Source organism: Erpetoichthys calabaricus, chromosome 1 (genome assembly GCF_900747795.2).
Source record: "Erpetoichthys calabaricus chromosome 1, fErpCal1.3, whole genome shotgun sequence".
NCBI classification, from domain to species: domain Eukaryota; kingdom Metazoa; phylum Chordata; class Cladistia; order Polypteriformes; family Polypteridae; genus Erpetoichthys; species Erpetoichthys calabaricus.
This window is the reverse complement of record NC_041394.2, coordinates 234,063,811-234,082,144: the sequence shown is the minus strand read 5'-3', so window position 1 is coordinate 234,082,144 and position 18,334 is coordinate 234,063,811. Positions and strand designations below refer to the sequence as shown.

Below are 18,334 nucleotides of genomic sequence, written 5' to 3'. Positions count from 1 at the left end.
ACACACACACTTTAATGTATCATAAAAGAAATATTCTTCAATAATTATTAATGTACACTTTCTGATCTAGTCCAAAATATGAAAAGTAAAAAAAGACGAGTGAAACAAAATGTTTTATATACAAAATAGTTTTCTAATACTTCTTTTTTCAGGATTGGCCCCTCATTATCGAAGGTATTCCGGAACTTCAACCTGTAATTAAAAGAGAAGTGTAAAACAAGTGTAGTGAACTGAAAAATCAGAAACGCACATACACTTTTAATGTAACAGGACTTAATGTAATAGCTGGATTTTTAGTAATCCCAGGGCAAACTACATTTGTTTCAGCTCTAATAGAGGCCATGATGTGCTTCTATATATAAACCAGCATTTGGGCAGAACATTCCAAAGATTGCTTTGCTCTCTGTAGAGACTGCTAAATCTGTTCATGTAGAGCATTGAAGGTTATTGTAAAAAAACAATGATCAGTGTTGTATGCCATTTAATCAGCCTTGATGTATTGATATAATTTTGTTCAACTGAATTCAGTTTAGGATATTGTCAATACTATAGGGAAGTCCCACTTTTTAAGACTATTGTAAAATTGTTAGTAACTTTACAAACATGTTTTACAAAGTATTTACATGAACAATCAGTTGGGTCACCCAGTGTAATTGAGAAATGATTAAAAAAAAAAAAAGGATGACAACAGCCATCAAACTAAAGCTTAGGGGTTCTTTTAATTGCAGAAAGGATGAAAAACAATCATTGCATTGGTTTTTAAAATATTTCTTGTATCTCCATGCCCTGTTTTCAAATATGTCTGTTTCATTCTTTAGGTACTTACCCTTCTAAGACGTTTTATATTACTGTTGCGTATCTCAGACATTAGATTGTCATGAAGTGACCTCTGGGGTGTTGAAGGCCTTGATCCCTCATCAGCTTTCTTCTCAGAAATAGGTTTTAAAGCATTTTTTAAGTTTTTTAGGATTGAATTTTGTTTTTCAGCTTTTTTGCTGTGTTTTGATCTCTGTTTTGATTGCCCTGTCTGTTTCTTCTTTGTTTGTTCCTGTATTTTAATGACTTCTGCTATTTTTCTGGTAGGTATTTTTTTCTCTGCAGTGAATGGAGGTGGGGGTGGAGGAGGGGGTGGAGGTGGGGGTGGTGGTGGAGGTGTTGGTACAGTTTTTTTACAATTGAAATTTCTACCCACTTTTGGGGATGACCAGGGTGAGCTTTTTGGAGATGTATATGGTGAAGTGGTTGGTGTTCCTTTCAGTAAAGCATTGGTCCTTGGATTGATGGGTCCTTCAAATCCATCCTTTTTCTCCATGTGTAGGAGTTTCTGCTCCTGTAGCCGTTTTTGTCTCAGTCTATCTAGGTTTCGTGTCAGTATGCTTGTGATGCTCATTCTTGGTCCTGGTAGCTCAAAGTGGTATCCTAGCTTCAGAAGTGTTGTATTATCCTTTAAAATCTTTGCTATTTCCATTTCTACTTGTCCTCCACAAATGTGCCTTTGATTGTGAAAACGCAGCTCTGTTAATGTTTTGTTGTTCTGGAGTGCCCTCATAATGGCTAGAATGCCTTTCCCTGTGATAAAATTAGATTCAATATTAAGGCTTGTGATGCATGCATTTTCTCGCACAAGCTGCGAAATTGCAAAGGCAACTCGATCATCTGCATGAGTATTGGCAAGGCTAAAAATTTTAACATGTGCATTGTTTTTCAGTACTTCTGCAAAATTAATAAGTACTTCTTTACTAATATTCTCAATATTATTAAGAACTACTTCGTTGGTGTCAGGGTCATTGCTTATTATCTTTTCAAGGATTTCATCAACTACTGTTGAATTTCCACCTTGCTGATTTGGTGAAACTTTGATGTCTTCCATTTCATCTGGTTTTGAGCTTTTACTGTCTGGTGGCTTCACGACATCAAAGAGAGTATTGAAGCCATTGGATGTCTCTTCATGGCTACAAGATGACTTGCTGTCTAAACCACTGTCGCCATCATCCAAATCTTCATCTTCAGTAACCGGGTTTTCACTTTCTTCATCACTCTCATCCTCCATGTCATCCTCTTCCTCGTAATCTGTATTTGCTCCTTCTGAGACTTCACTATCACTTTCAGTGGTTGGCTCAGTTTGTGTGGCATCAGAAGTCTCCTTATTTTCTTCCTAATATCAAGAAAGGAATTAACATTTTTAGTGTTTTTCCAATATGCAGTATACCTTTGGACCGTGGCAGGCAGTGTAGTATAGTGGTTAGGGCACAAAACTTTAAAGTTACTTAACCTGCCAGTTATATTTTTCTACATCTGTCAACTACTGGATTTTATTGTAAGATTGTGAGTTTGCTTGGGTAAAAGAGTCATGTACAGTATTAATGTTAAAAAAATATCTAATGACTTTTGCAACATTTTTAATGCTCATTTACTTTACTCAAGTGATAGTTGCAAATGCAAAATATTGTATTTATAAGAAAAAAAGCACTTGATGTTTACATTTGTATGCATTTGTTTTTGTATATACATAGGGTGTTCATAAAAGAGTGGGAAAGTTTTGTGAAATTAATTTTTTTTTTTTAAAATTAAAATAGCGGACAGGTAAAATAATAAAAGGTCTCAACTGACGCACCATATGTTGCTTAACTGACAACCAACTACTTATTTCATTTCCCTTTTAATCACGTTCAGTACAATGATTCAGAAATGAACCCTAAAACCTGGGCAATATTAGATCTGGACTTTCCTTTTGGTGTATGTGTAACATAAATTGAGTGTCCACAACCTTTCCTGGCAGCACTGGGTGCAAGGCAGGCGCTAACAGAATTGCATTCTCACACACACCTTCTCGCAGAGAACCAATATTAGTATTATTTCATTCATCAAATTTCAATTAAATGATCAAGGACATGCCAGACTTTATTTTAATCGGTTAAGGAGTGTCTGTCTGTTTTTGGCCCCTTAATTATTAAGACAGCTGTTTTCTTTTCTCAGTGGCTGGTGCCCCAGGAGAACTGGTGGCTCTCTTCATGAGGTGTCGCTTGTTGAAATTCCCTCTGTATACACGGCAGTTAATGTAACACACTGGATACCTGAACTACTTCTGAAATTTAAATGTGCAGCATTTTTCGTCATTCCTAAACATTCACAGCCTTATGGTTGTTTTGAGTATTGAGTACTATTTTTAGGGGGGGGGGGGGGGGGGGTTGTTTTTTTTATTCTTTTGCACATTTTTATCCTTAGCCTTTGGTAGCTGTCATTGTTTACATTAGAAATAAACCTCAGATTTGCTGTGAATAAAATATTTTAAGATATTTTGAATAAAACATTTGCTAACTTCTGTTAACGGTCATTCAGTTAGAATTTGTGATAAACATTATATGCTGGCTATGCTGTATCTTTGAAATATCAAGTACTATGTATTTATTGATATCAGTAGTATTTAAGTTAATATAATAAGGTATTATAAAAATGAGCATAATTAGTAGCAGAAAAATATTGAAATCAAATGAAAAATTAAGAATTTCTATGAAAATATGCATTCATTTTTATCTTATAACAATTGTCAAGTAAAGCATTTTGACATTCTTTCTTGGACTTTTATGTAAGTATCTGAAACTTTATTTTTTCATTTGACTTGGCAATGTATTTCTCCAGACAGATAGATTATGAGTGTTGTAACCTTTATTTGTTTCATTTCGCAAGTTAGTGTAGTTTTGTTTGACATTTCAAATAACTGAGTGAGTTTTCAATTTCTTTCTCTAAGACTTTCTTTGTACTTACCTCACTTTTTCCAAAAGCTGTTCTTTCATTTTCAAGAAGCTTCCTTGTCTCATTTTCCCAGTATTTCATCAGTGCCTCTCTACTAAATGTTCCAGTGGGGGTTTTCTCAGTTTGATCTTTCTGTCGTAATCCAATGGGTACGTTATCGTCCGGGTCGATATCTTCAAGTTCCCTTTCTAGCTGCTGCAACTCCTCGGAGGTCAGTGATGCCAGGAGTTCATCTTCATCAATATCTTCATATTTATCAAGTTCTTTTCGATACCCAAATGTACTACTCATTGCTGTTTAGTGGAAGCTCTTTGATTTGCTCAGTTGAATAGGTTTTAAATAGCCAAAAAAAGTATTAGACTGCTTCTTCTCTATCGTGTTCCCTTGTTCACCTAGAGTGTGAGGCAGTTGGGGGGTTTTAAAGGAAAATCTGAAGGGAACTAAAACAATGCATCTGGACATGATGCACTTTCTTTTTTTGGAAGCCAGCGTCAGCCAGATTCATTTACAAATTGAAGAATGTGATATCACTTGGGCCCTGTGGCCTGACAGAAAGGATCGCCAACACTTTGTTCATGTCCATATAAAGGACACTTTATTGTATGAAAAGAAGTGTCTTTTATTCTTTCTCAGAATAAAACTTAGAAGAGGAGATGCAAAATTTACATTTATATTTTCACATATAGTACCACAGAAGTAACAAGTGTTTTGCTTTAAGACTATTTTTGTTTCTTTTTTTTTTTTTTTTTTTTTTTAGCGGTACAGTTTACTGTTACTGTCAAAAATGCAGTCCTCACTCTTATAGAAATGCCTTCAAAATGATATGATATTTAGATTACTTAAATACTATTGACATAGTGAAACACTTGCTGATATCTCAATTTGCCATGCATTTCTGGGTGTTTTTCTTGAAATTTGTGTGGAGTTTGATGGGCTGCTTTATTTTCTTCAGGGTTGTGTGTGGGCATGGTAGTGCCACTGAGTGGGCCGTTGTTGGTTCAAACATTTATACCATTAGCTCATCTTTTGTAAGTCTTTATGTTCTATATAGGAAAGCAGAGATCCAGAACTGATAAGGCATTTGTGTGTATATTAAGTAATAAGAATGGTTACTAAAACTAACAATTTTATTTATATAAAATATATATGTACAGTGTATATATAGGTTTACAGTTGAGAGTACACAAAACAGTTTGTTATATTACTATTTAATTATTATTTGTATTTGGCATATTATTATTATTATTATAGTGTGCTTGAGTGTTGCAGTCATAACCTGCATGTCTTTTTCCAACTTAACTGCTTAAGCCGTGTTTTGCAGGAAGTGTAGCAGCACACAGTACCGAAAAACTAGGGATTGGGTAAATGCTGCCCGATGTGTTCAGTTCTAATTCTAGTTGGTTCATACAGGACCCTGTGCTAGAAAAATGGGTGGCTGAAAAGATGTCAGTCAACACTGTAGGCTGGTGTTAGTGTATTTTCCTGGCATATATCAATCATCCAATAGAACAAGCCTCTGCTTGGTACAGAATACAATTACTATGTTCGTGTGCTCAGGAATAGATGGGACATTCAAGCTTCCCAGTGGGAAATTTCCAAATGCCTTTGAAGTGGTATCTTCTAGTGGGACAATCCAAAAATAACTGTTACCCAAATCTCATGTCATTGAATATAAAATAAAAGTATAACAACCAGGTCAGCCTGAAATGGCATTTTCTTGGTCGCATTGTATTTAGAGTTACTGTATGCAAACTGTAGTTTGCTTTTTCATTGTTTTTTGTGAGGATCAAGTAGCAGATAAACAGTGACCAGAAATTCACATGAACACAACAAAGTCAGGCGACATTTCGCTAGTAGTAAGTTTGACGGTTTCCATATCAAATAATTGTAGCATAGATCTTAAATGTGTTGTTCATCATTTCTATCCTACCATGACCATTGTTATCTCATGTTATCCAGTAACATTTACTGTCAGTATAGTGCACTGTTGTGCAAGGTATAACTTGCAGCACTTTTGAGCCTGTAGAAATCATGAGGGAAAAGAGCATCAGAATTAGCTGCTATCCATGTTGATGTAATGTCTGGTTGAGTCCATGACCTGTTGATTCTACGCCAATTAATGATATCTGAAATAACTTCAAAACCTTAGAAAATAGAAATGTAAACACACATCCAATGCTTGTGTAAATGTTTCAAATAAACTCAGTACCACATGAAATGCTGAGAGGACCACAGGTAAGTTTTTCTCCTGCTCTACAAGTCTCCAGTGATGGTTAATAGTGGTTATCAAGGCCCAGCACTCATATCACACTTTAAGAAACGGGCAGCAGCTGGCTGTGTCTCCACAAGTTGGGACACTGCTTGAGCTATCAACTCTCTTGCTAATTCAGTGCCAGAAAGTATAAGGCTTTAATGCATGTTTGGTAAATTGGGAACCATAGGTTCTTTTCATTACCTTCTTGCTCCCATGCTCATTTACAGGACTGACCTTAGTGAATAATGTCTTGTCACCTTGGCAGGCATGACGTGAAAAGGGTCTTGCAGCAGAGGCAAGTGGGGTAACCCAAGTGTTGACCTAAAAAAAAAAATTTAAAAAAACTGAGCATTCGCCTTGACTGTCCTATAGGGAAATTTTATATCATTAATTCGGCTAATGAGGAGCTATAATGAACTCTGCTACAGCTAAGCTTTTTAATTAAAATTGTGTCCCGCTGAACTCGAGGACAGTAACGAGGCTAAAGGGATCGCAAGTGATTTCAAGCCCCTGTCTCATAGAACCAGGGCGCCTGCAGGTTTCCAACCATCTCATAAGACACTAATGACTGAATGTATCAGGGTTTCTTGTCTGACTTATTTTCCAATTCCCACCTTCAGATTCAACTTCTTCTGAAATAGATAGATAGATAGATACTTCATTAATCCCAAGGGGAAATTCACATACAGTACTCCAGCAGCAGCATACTGATACAAAAACAATAAAAAAGAGTAATAAAAATGCAAGTAAAAAGAGAGAATAACATTGAATAATGTTAATGTTTACCAAACCCCCCTGAGTGGAATTGGACAGTCGCATAGTTTGGGCGAGGAACGATCTCCTCAGTCTCTCAATGGAGCAGGACATTGACAGCAGTCTGTCGCTGAAGCTGCTCCTCTGTCTGGAGATGACGCTGTTCAGTGGATGCAGTGGATTCTCCATTATTGATAGGAGTCTGCTGAGTGCCCGTCGCTCTGCCACGGATGTCAAACTGTCCAGCTCCATGCCTACAATAGAGCCTGCCTTCCTCACCAGTTTGTTAAATGTCACAAATATGAGTATGTATTTAATAACCTGAAAGATATCTGTGACCTCTTGACACTCTTTCTTAGCTCTCATGTTATTGTAACTGTGTTTAAAAAGAATAGCAGATCCTCTCTTAGGGTTGGCACAGTAAGTCACGCTGCTGCCTCACAGCTTCAGGATTTCAGTTTAGTTCCAGGTCCACTTTTTTTGTACATTCTTGTTTCTTTTTTGTGTGTTTCTTTTTTTTTTTCTCCAACATTTCAAAAATGAGCATGTTGGACTAACTGGTGTCCCTGTATTGGTACAGGTCCTATCTGGAATTGTTCCTGCTTTACACATGATGCTACAATGAGTGGCTCTTGCGCTGCATCTCTGTGGTGTGGAAAATAAAATGGTGGGATTAAGGGGTAGAGGATAGCTAGTGGAGCTTGATCTTTGATGCACTGTACATGATCAGACAGTCATCTTGCTGGTTTCTGAAGATTGTCTGTGTGCCTTATAAAAAACAAGCCCCCAAGACAGATCTCACATTTGTTGTCCAGCTTTTCTGTTCTTCTTGTGAACCGGACTCACACCTATTAATAAGTAAAATGTGATAGCATTGTTTAGTGGTATTCTGCCCTTTCTACTTCTGCTAATGGTTTCATCTCATCCTACTGCCCAAATCATTTATTAAACCTTGTCTTCAGCATTTGTGTGGTGTTGCTTTGCTCCATAACTGTAGTGTGTTAGCTTTCTCGTTCCTCTGAATAAAGAAAATGGCCCTTATTAACAAGTCTGCTGTTCAAAGCATGGTTTTGTGGAAATTAAGAAATGAGTTTGCTCTTACAGTTTATAATAAAAAAAAATGTCCCTACGAAATGGACACATATGGAAAGCTTTGTATAAATGAATAGCTTAGATAAACTTAATTAATCCAATGGGGAAATTCAGATGGATACAGACTTACGGGACAGATAATACAGACAACAAGTATTAAGTAAATAAACTTAATGAGTACATTGGGTTGAGGGACTGAATTGCTTGATAGCTGTGGGCATAAAATACCCCCAGAGCCTGTGGCTCAAAATGCTCCATGACCACGTCTTCTGGAGGGGATTTTTCATGATAGCATCCAGTTTTGCCATCATCCTCTTTTCCACAACAGCTTCTAGCGTGTCCAGGGAGCAAGTTTTACTGATAGGTTTGTTCAGGTTTTGTGCTCAGATTTCTTCCGCATGATGCCAAACTTGGATGCCGTCACGAAAAGTCCGCTGTAGGGGGCGCTCTCTTTGAACAACAGACTCATTGCACCACTGTGTGCTAAAAAGGAGACTTCAGCATAGAACACCACAATGGCTACTATAGTTTGGTAGAACATTTCCAACAGCTTGCTGCACACATCAAAAGGCCCGAGTCTCCTTAGTAAGTACAGTCTGCTCTGACCTTTCTTGTGCAGTGCCACTGTGTTGTCAGACCAGTCCAGTTTGTTGTTTATATGAACTCCCAGGTACTCGTAGCTCTGTACCACATCCTCCCCTTTAATGGTGACTGGTCTCGGAGGCTTCTTTCCATGCCAAAAGTCTACCACCAGCTTTTTACTGATGTTGAGTTGCAGGTTGTTGTCCCTACACCACAAGACAAAAGTCCTCTGCAACCTTCCTGTACTCTGACTCGTCTCCATTATTAATGCAGCCTATGATGGATGAGTCATCTGAAAACTTCTGTAGATGGCAAGCACTGGTATTGTGCTAGCAGTCTATTGGTAAAGGATAGGGTGGAAGACAGGATAGTTTCCTGAGATGCTCCAATATTACACACCACCATTTCTGGCACATAGTCCCTCAGTCTCAGAAACTGCCATCTGTTGGTCAGGTATTCCATGAGCCAGGAGACTGGGGGGGCATCAAGATTCACAGCCTTGAGCTTTTTGCCAAGTCAATGAGGCAGAATGGTGTTAAAAGCACTGGAAAAGTCGAACAACATTATCTTGACTGAGAGCATCCTTCACTACTGTGTGTGTCTGATAGGCAACTGCAGCAGATCCAGATGTTCTGAAACCAGGGGTCGTAGCTGTTTTACAACCAGCCTCTCAAAGGTCTTCATGATGTATGAAGTAAGATGAACTGTTAAGTCCTTGGGATCACTGGAATGGCCTTTCTTTTTCACTGAGACTACACAGGATGCTTTCCACAGTTGGGGAGCCTTCTGCAAATTCAGGGAAAGAGACATCAGGTGCTGAAGGACCCTGCAGAGCTGACTGTTAGTTTATTTATAACCATGTTCTAATTGATCCACATACGGCATCACTTTCTTATGTGTACCTGGCTGGGCAAAGTATGGGACATGAAGGGCATAGAGCTGCCAGTGAAATTAATTTATGCAGACATCAAACAAAGCAAAAACATATCAACCAAAGTAAACCAAACAACAGGGTCATTCTTTTAATAATCACTTCTTATATAATAAACACTTTTTTCATCAACCTTTTATTATTTGAAATGAAAAGCACTTTTTATGACTCAGCTGCAGAAATGTTTGTGCTTCATGCAACAACGTAATACTAAATAAACTGCACAAATTAGAAATATGCAACAATATTGGATTAATAACATTTTAAGTAATAAAAAGCATACAGTATGTATGAACATTATAAATAAGCAAATTGCAACAGCAATAATGGTAAAACTAAAGTGGTGTGTAATTAAGTACCCGCTGCGTAACTAAGGAAATGTCCAAAAAATGAAACTAGGAGCACAAAATGTTTTAAAGAAGTGAGGAAGCTTTCTTGTCTAATATGTACAAAGTGAAAAATGAATGCATGCCACATTTTGAGCCCAGCAGAATCCACTATCCTTCTGCATCTACAGAGTTGACACTTCAGGATCCAGTGTTTATAGTTGCACTGTGGTGCCACAGAAGACCTTTGGGGTCCGCATAGTGCCACGGCTTCAGTGACCTCACTCCCAACTTAGTCACTGGCTGCATGTAATGTGTTCTTCCCATGTCCTGGGGTCTGTCTGGAGTTGGCACATTTTTCTCCAAGTACTTGGATTTTGCTGCATAGCGGATGTTAATTCAGTTTGTGCCTAAAAATTGGACTGGTTTGAATGAGTGTACCTTCATATAAGTTGTTTCCAGTTTTTAACCCAGTAATGGTGGATCAGGCTTTGCTCAAATGGAGTTGGAATGAAAAACAAAGCAGGCTCTGAAGGTCGAGGGATGGCTGGTGCCAACACATATGCCTTGAGAAGTAGTGCTGCTTTCTCTGGGCTGCACATGAGCCAGCTGAAGAATTTTCATGAGGTTTGATATTAATGTAGGTTTAGGCCCAGGTTAAACACTTAGAACATATAACCAAATTACTTTGGAAGTTTATAACCATGTTTAAGAATGTGACCGTTTCATAAATAAGGGTGGACATGTTTCTTGACTTTACACGTGCATTGTGAAACATTTGATCAACCAACCACTAAACAGTTTATTATCGCACTGCCTAATTCTACAGCTCAGTACTACCAACAAGTGTTGCAATGTATTTTTAAAGTTATGCATACTGGCATAACTGAACTGAAATGTTTAAATGTAGTAATTTTAAAAATATAAATTCCAAAGTAAAAATATAATAACAGATTAGACACTTCTACTAGAACTGAAATCTAGCATCAAGAAGGTGCTGCCATGTACTTGTTGTGGTATGAGTTAGGTGACATTCATCTTATTCATTCCATATTTCTTCCATAAAGATCATATTCACTGAATAAAATGTATTGCGTCAGCACCCCTGGCAAAGGAAGCAAGTTCATTGAAGCAGGGTTTCGTAATCGAGGTAGCATCATGTGTCTGCGAATTACCAGCCGGCATAAATGCTTCAGTGGTCGTGGATTCCCTTTGTAGCAAAGGAAAAAAAAATAGAATTACAATACCGTCAAAAACGTTAAATGGATTATAAAAAAATAATACTTTTACTTACATCCATCCATCCATCCATTTTCCAACCCGCTGAATCTGAACACAGGGTCACGGGGGTCTGCTGGAGCCAATCCCAGCCAACACAGGGCACAAGGCAGGAACCAATCCCAGGCAGGGTGCCAACCCACCGCAGGACACACACACACACCAAGCACACACTAGGAACAATTTAGAATCGCCAATCCACCTAACTTGCATGTCTTTGGACTGTGGGAGGAAACCGGAGCGCCCGGAGGAAACCCACGCAGACACGGGGAGAACATGCAAACTCCACGCAGGGAGGACCTGGGAAGCAAACCCAGGTCTCCTAACTGTGAGGCAGCAGCGCTACCACTGCGCCACCATGCCGCCCTAATTTTACTTAGTCATATGAAAAAGTTTGGGAACCCCTCTTAATTCTTTGGATTTTTGTTTATCATTGGCTGACAAACTTCCTTTTAATATATGACATGCCTTATGGAAACAGTACTATTTCAGCAGTGACATTAAGTTTATTGGATTAACAGAAAATATGCAATATGCATCACAACAAAATTAGACAGGTGCATAAATTTGGACACCCCAACAGAGCTATTACATCAATACTTAGTTGAGCCTCCTTTTGCAAATATAACAGCCTCTAGACGCCTCCTATAGCCTTTGATGAGTGTCTGGATTCTGGATGGAGGTATTTTTGACCATTGTTCCATACAAAATCTCTCCAGTTCAGTTAAATTTGATGGCTGCCGAGCATGGACAGCCTGCTTCAAATCATCCTATAGATTTTCAATGATATTCAAGTCAGGGGACTGTGACGGCCATCACAGAATATTGTACTTCTCCCTCTGCATGAATGCCTTTGTACTGTGTTTTGGGTCATTGTCTCATTGGAATATCCAACCCCTGCGTAACTTCAACTTTGTGACTGATGGTTGAACATTATCCTGAAGAAAATTTGACAGTAGGTAGCAGGTGTTTTTCTTGGAATGCGGTGTTCTTCTTCCTTCATGCAAATTGCTTTTTGTTATGACCAAATAACTCAATTTTTGTCCCATCAGTCCAAAGCACTTTGTTCCAAAATGAATCTGGCTTGTCTAAATGAGCATTTCCATACAACAAGCGACTTTGTTTGTAGCGTGAGTGCAGAAAGGGCTTCTTTCTCATCATCCTGCCATACAGATGTTCTTTGTGCAAATTGGGCTGAATTGTAGAACGATGTACAGATACACCATCTGCAGCAAGATGTTCTTGTAGGTCTTTGGAGGTGATTTGTGGGTTGTCTGTAACCATTCTCACAATCCTGCGCATATGCTACTCCTGTATTTTTCTTGGCCTGCCAGACTTGGGTTTAACATCAACTGTGCCTGTGGCATTCCATTTCCTGATTACATTCCTTACAGTTGAAACTGACAGTTTAAACCTCTGAGGTAGCTTTTTGTAGCCTTCCCCTAAACCAGGATACTGAACAATCTTTGTTTTCAGATCTTTTGAGAGTTGCTTTGAGGATCCCATGCAGTCACTCTTCAGAGGAGAGTCAAAGGGAAGCACAACTTGCAATTGACCACCTTAAATAGCTTTTCTCATGATTGGACACACATATCTATGAAGTTCAAGGCTTAACAAGCTAATCCAACCAATTTGGTGTTGCAAGTAATTAGTATTGAGCAGTTACATGCATTCAAATCAGCAAAATTACAAGGGGACCCACATTTTTGCACAGCCAGTTTTTCACATTTGATTTAATTTCATACAACTAAATACTGCTTCACTAAAAATCTTTGTTCGGAAAACACCCCAGTAGTCAGATGTTCCTAGGAAATGAAAGACGTACCGCTGTTATCTTTTTTTGTTGAAAGGAGAGTAAATTATTATGCAGGCTGAGAGGGGTTCCCAAATCTTTTTCATATGACTGTACACTTCTGTTCTTGGCATAATTTTCAAAGCAAGTGAAATTTAAGCCAAGTCTATATTTTTCCCCTTAATTTGTTTTTTTTTTTTTTAGCAAATCAGATCTTACCAACAATGCTACAGATTTCTTTCCACTCTTTTTGATTCTCAAGAGATGGCCTCAGTTTAGCACATATTGGAGCAAAGTCCACATAATCCAAAAGGGTTCGAATGATCTTTCCTGTGATATGACTCAACCAGGTCACATTAATGAAGTCACAGAACTGCAAAAACAACAAAAACACATGGAACAGGTGAGTTCTCCCAGCTTGAACAAAAAACAAGTGACATGTAGCTAAGTGAAATTAGCATCAGGAGTTGAAAAGAACAAACCAGATCTTTTACATGAGAATAGGAAATTTCTTAACATTCAGGGATGTTCAACAAAATTAACATCCGGAACTAAAAAGGAAAGCATTTAGTACAGCAGTTGCTTCTTTGCCTCAGGAGGTAGCTCCCACTTTTATTACAACTCAGCCTTAATGGCTGTAATAAAAACTGGAAGAACCAGTAGTCCTCATGGCCTTATAGGTTTTTTTATTTCCATGTAAGATTCAAACATGTACAGACAAAAAAGAGCTATTTCCCTTTGAGTTAGAACTAGTGGAGCATGCAGCCCTCCAGTTCTCAAATAAAAAGGAATGAAAAGCACCTAGATTGAAATGTGGGCTTTTAATGGATAGTTGCCAATTTTTTTTTTTTTATCTTCCTTGGTATAAATGACTAAATCTGTTTGTGGTGTTGTTCTCCCATTGTTCATAAAGAGCAAGGCAGCAATAGCATCTGTCGTTGGAACAACAAAACGTTGTCGGGTTTGTGTAAAATTGATATAGAAGACAAGTTTACTTTCTGAACCTGAATGCCCTTTATTCTTCTTGAACTTGTGTCATGTTTTTAAACCCGCAGGTGTAGGACTGTTAACGTCAATGAAATCCTGTAGTTTTGGAAGCAAATGAGGAGAGATGTGTTTCTTTGCCAGCCTGGAAAGTCTTTGTGTAAGTCGTCACAGTCGTCACTTTGCGTTTGTCACAGCATTAACTGTCAATTAAGACTAAGATGAAGCTTCAAGGGGTGGATGAGACAAACAGACAGACAACTCTTAGCATTTTATATGTAGAGATTCTATTTTTAAAAATATGGTAGAATTCTGTTTGTAAGAACCAACATAAACATACAATAAGAAAGGTGCAAATTATATTATTTTGATTTTCAAAAGGCTTTTGATAAGGTACCACGTGAGATGCTGCTGATCATATTAAAGGAAGTGGGAAGTCGTAATTCACAGAGTGTACATGAACACGGACTTGGCTTAGGCACAGGGAGCAAAGGGTTATGGTGAGTAGGACCTTTTTAGAATTAGATGATGTTAAAAGTGCTGTGCCTCAGGGGTCGGTGCTTGGGCCAGTTTTCTTTTTTTAATATACATAAATGAACCGAATAGGAATGTAATTGATAAACCGGTTAAGTTTGCAGATTACACCAAAGTAAGATGAAGGACAGATAATTGAGAATCGGCTGAATCATTACAGAGACATACAGGCTTCAGAAGATTTGAGGCAGATCAAATTTAATGCAGGTAAATGTATGGCATTACACACGGAGTAGAAATGTTAGATTTGAATACACCATGAGATACCTGAAATTTGAAAGTACATCTTATGAGAAGGACCAAGAAGTCGCAATGAACTAACTATCTACATTAAGACAGTTTACAGAAGTGATCAAGAAGGCTAATAGAATGTTAGATTATATATCACAATGTGTGGAGTACAAGTCGATGAATGTTATGCTTAAGTTATATAACACACTAGTGAGGCCTCACCTGGGATCTGCTTCAGAAAGTGAGATTAGTGTGAAATCTGGTTAAAGTAAGTCATGATTAACAGAAGCGGGCAAATTCCATTCCAGAAAACCCAGATTTAGCCAAACTTGTCTTTCTGGGACAGATTAAACCAGAATTACATGATCCATGGGGCCAAAGATGTGAATAATTTGCTAATCCTGCTTTTTGGAATGGAATCAGACTTTGTCTATACCAGAAATGAAGCTTTGAAGTACAGTAATCCCTCGCTATATCGCGCTCCGACTTTCGCGGCTTCACTCTATCGCGGATTTTATATGCAAGCATATTTAAATATATATCGCAGATTTTTTGCTGGTTCGTGGATTTCTGCGGACAATGAGTCTTTTAATTTCTGGTACATGCGTCCTCAGTTGGTTTGCCCAGTTGATTTCATACAAGGGACGCTACTGGCAGATGGCTGAGAAGCTACCCAACCAGAGTGTGAATTACCTATTAAATAAAACTCCTCAAATATATTGTGAGCACAGGGCCTGTTTGCACCCCTAGAGGATACGGCCGCTCCTCAAAAAACACTGAAAGATTACCTTCACATTGCTCTCTTCCTTGCTGGGCTTAAATGTGGCTGTTTTGCATACTTAAAAGCTCGGCACGTATTGATTTTTGTTTGTTTTTCCTCTGTCTCTCTCTCTCACTCTCTCTGACATTCTGTGCTCCTGACGGAGGGGCTGTTCGCACCACTAGATGATATGGACGCTCCTCTAACAAAATGCTGAAAGGCTACCTTAACATTGCTCCCTTCCTAGCAGCTGCGTTGTCCGGCGGTGCTTCGCATACTTAAAAGCCAAACAGCCCTATTGATTTCTGATTGTTTGCTTTTCTCTCTCATTTCTGACATTCTCTGCTCCTGATGCGCACTCCTTTGAAGAGGAAGATATGTTTGTATTCTTTTAATTGTGAGACGGAACTGTCATCTCTGTCTTGTCATGGAGCACAGTTTAAACTTTTGAAAAAGAGACAAATGTTTGTTTGCCATGTTTGAATAAAGCTCCTGTCTCTCAACAACCTCCTCTGTTTCTGTGCAAATCTGTGACCCAAGCATGACAATATAAAAATAACCATATAAACATATGGTTTCTACTTCGCGGATTTTCCAGACCAACCCCCGCGATAGAGGAGGGATTACTGTAATTCAGGTCAGTTACTGGGGCTGTGATGGTCTGGATTGGCTCTACATCATTTAGCAGCTGTTGAACACGGAGTTAACCAAGGATGAGCCGGGCAAAAAAAAAAATCACCAAGTGCAGTGTTGTAATGAATAAAGAAATAATCCAATAAAAGCAAGGAGTTTGTGAAGGTTACAAATTCCAAATAAATTAGTATTCAATTAAATGAGGTTAAAAGCAAAGACAAATCTCTACATTACACTTCTCTACTAAAACCACAAGCCCCAGTGCTTCTTTCTAAAATCTGTTGTCTCCTCTACTTATCCCATCAGGGTTTGACAGCAAGAGGAGACGCTGATGGACAGGAGCAGTCAATCGTTAAACTTGACTTGGGTCTCCATTGCTCTATGTGGCACCACACCAAGCCAGACATATGTCTCCAACCATCAGTCCTTTGGCACAATTGGCCACTCCTAATCCCACGTGTTTCTCAATGGTAGTGCCCTCCTCAGCTCTGTTGAGCGCTGACCACATGCTCCCCTCTCTGGGACCTGCCTCTATTCCTCACAGCGTGGCCTCTCCCCATACTGCCTCTTTCTCTCTTTCTTTAACCGCCATTCTTCTTTGTTTCCTTTCTATTATCCACCCAGACTCCCTTCTAAACTGGGCACATGTGCTAACTCTGAGGCACAAATGAAGCACTTCATTGACTCGCTCGCATCTGCTTGTGAATGTGCCTGGATCTTACACGCACCAAATTATTTATTTAATTTTAAAAAGCGCATAGTGCAACAAACCTTTCTCATCTTATGGGGCAACCAATGCTCTAAGACTAACTTGCAAAGGAGCAAGTTTAAGATGAAGGATTAGTGTTTGTGCTGCTGAGCCTAGCACTGTATGATCAACATAAATTTGGCAATTTCTGAAGTATTGTGTGTGACAGATTATTTCAGCCAGTTCAGTAACAAAGCGATTACATGCACATTTATCTTAGGTAACGTCTTTGTGGACCCTTCCACTCATAACTGTGAAATTATACCATTAATACCAGAATTATACCAGACTACAAAATCCTTAACTGGGTTACACGGCCACATAACCAGGTTACTCGTGGAGCAATCTGTGTGTGTTAACCTGTATTCTCTGAGGCCAATAACCTGATTTCTCTAATCGGTATAAGAGTTTACATGGTATTTTAGAACCTAGGTTCCTGTGAATAACCGGGTTATTAAAGTGTATGTAAACGCACTGACTGACATCAGTGTTGTGTCACTGTCGGCCTATTCAGCTAACAAAGGGTATCATTGCTATCAACAACATAGCAACAGCAATGAAAATAATGAAATGGATGCACCTTAGAAAAAAAAGGGCATTATGATAATATCAAATCAAATAATATTTAAAATAGCATTACATAATTGTGAAAGGCAGTAACAAAAACAATGGGAGCAATTCTAAAATTGGACAGAAATAAATCACAATGTCCTTTAATGAGCTACTGTCAGATAACAACAATTACAGCACTAAAAATGCAAAGCAATTCAACTGAATAAGAAGATTCTTGGAAGGGGTTTGTGACACATGACACCATGCTTGATCACTTCTTCTCCTGCATGGTTTATTTAGGCCTTATTGAATCTGATTCCAGGGTCTCTTTGGGAGTGAGATTCTTCAAAAAATGGACCCATCAGCAGTTTTTCTTATTGTATTTTGGTGATGTCTCATAACATGCCACACACACACACACACACACACACACACACAGATCCCCCTTGGGGAGGAGAGTGGGCTTGCATGAGACCAGTCTAAGAGTGGGGAGATCTTACAGTGTGTATATGCCTTCATGGGTGAAGAGACAGGCAAGATCTCCTTGGCAGTATTAAATTTGACCGGATCAGGGCTACCCCCTTTGCCGTCAATCCCCCAACATTAGGATGCCTCTGGCCACACACTCATCTGGTGGTTAGTCCCCTCTAAAAATGACAACCCTGCATACAGAGTAGACGGTGTCATCCATCTTCACTGTCACAGCAGATTCAGTCAGGACTAAAACTGAATTTCTCTGTCACTTCTGCTTGTGTAGAGAACTGATCTGCTCCGGTTCCATCTGCACTAATCTCTCCAGCAGTCTCTCCTTCAATGCAAAATTACCTTTGACAACAATAATTGGTTTCTTACCTTTAAATCTGCACTCACTAGCTTCTGGTGAATTTAAGCACACTCCTTTTGTTAGTCTATGTATCATGCCTGATGTGTTTAAATTTTGACTCTGGGTATTCATCATAGTATTTATTTGTCAAATAAGAACTAAAGAGATTTTAAATTCCCTTTCTTCCTTCTTTTTTTTTTGGTCAGGGCAGGAATCTTTCCAAGTGTGACCTCAGAGGAGTGACTTGAGCCAACGAGATTAGCAGTTTTCATTGCAGTAGCACATTCCAAAAAGATAATGATGGCTGA

General features: G+C 38.7%; 2 protein-coding genes across 6 annotated transcripts in view; both read right to left on the bottom strand.

The window, feature by feature from the left end:
• On the bottom strand, nt 1–4,196 carry LOC114660118 (leiomodin-2-like). 2 transcript variants are annotated; one of them, XM_028812617.2, is made up of 3 exons: nt 3,766–4,196; nt 827–2,155; nt 1–192 (listed from the first exon to the last, which is right to left on the bottom strand). In XM_028812617.2, the coding sequence occupies exons 1-3, from the start codon at nt 4,042–4,044 to the stop codon at nt 166–168; spliced, it is 1,635 nt and encodes a 544-aa protein (XP_028668450.1). In that variant the 5' UTR covers nt 4,045–4,196; the 3' UTR covers nt 1–165. The 2 variants fall into 2 exon arrangements, with proteins under 2 accessions (XP_028668450.1, XP_051785825.1); XM_051929865.1 differs by having other exon boundaries at nt 827–2,143; nt 3,751–4,192.
• A 5,292-nt stretch (nt 4,197–9,488) lies between these two features.
• Nucleotides 9,489–18,334, bottom strand: part of LOC114660075 (ankyrin repeat and SOCS box protein 15-like) — a 66,549-nt gene continuing 57,703 nt past the window's right edge. For all 4 annotated transcript variants that reach the window (XM_051929845.1, XM_028812595.2, XM_051929850.1 and 1 more), the window contains 2 exons: nt 12,981–13,134; nt 9,489–10,901 (listed from right to left, as the gene is read on the bottom strand). In XM_051929845.1, coding sequence (XP_051785805.1) covers nt 10,735–10,901; nt 12,981–13,134 — 321 coding nt within the window. In that variant the 3' untranslated portion in view covers nt 9,489–10,734. The remainder of the gene's footprint in view (nt 10,902–12,980; nt 13,135–18,334) is intronic.

Coding starts and splice junctions, on each gene's coding strand:
- LOC114660118 (XM_051929865.1), bottom strand. CDS start 4,044: ATGAGTAGTACATTTGGGTATCGAAAAGAACTTGATAAATATGAAGAT. Junction 2,144..3,750: donor GTGAGGTAAGTACAAAGAAA/GTCTTAGAGAAA, acceptor GAAGAAAATAAG/GAGACTTCTGATGCCACACA. Junction 193..826: donor ATATAAAACGTCTTAGAAGG/GTAAGTACCTAA, acceptor TTTTAATTACAG/GTTGAAGTTCCGGAATACCT.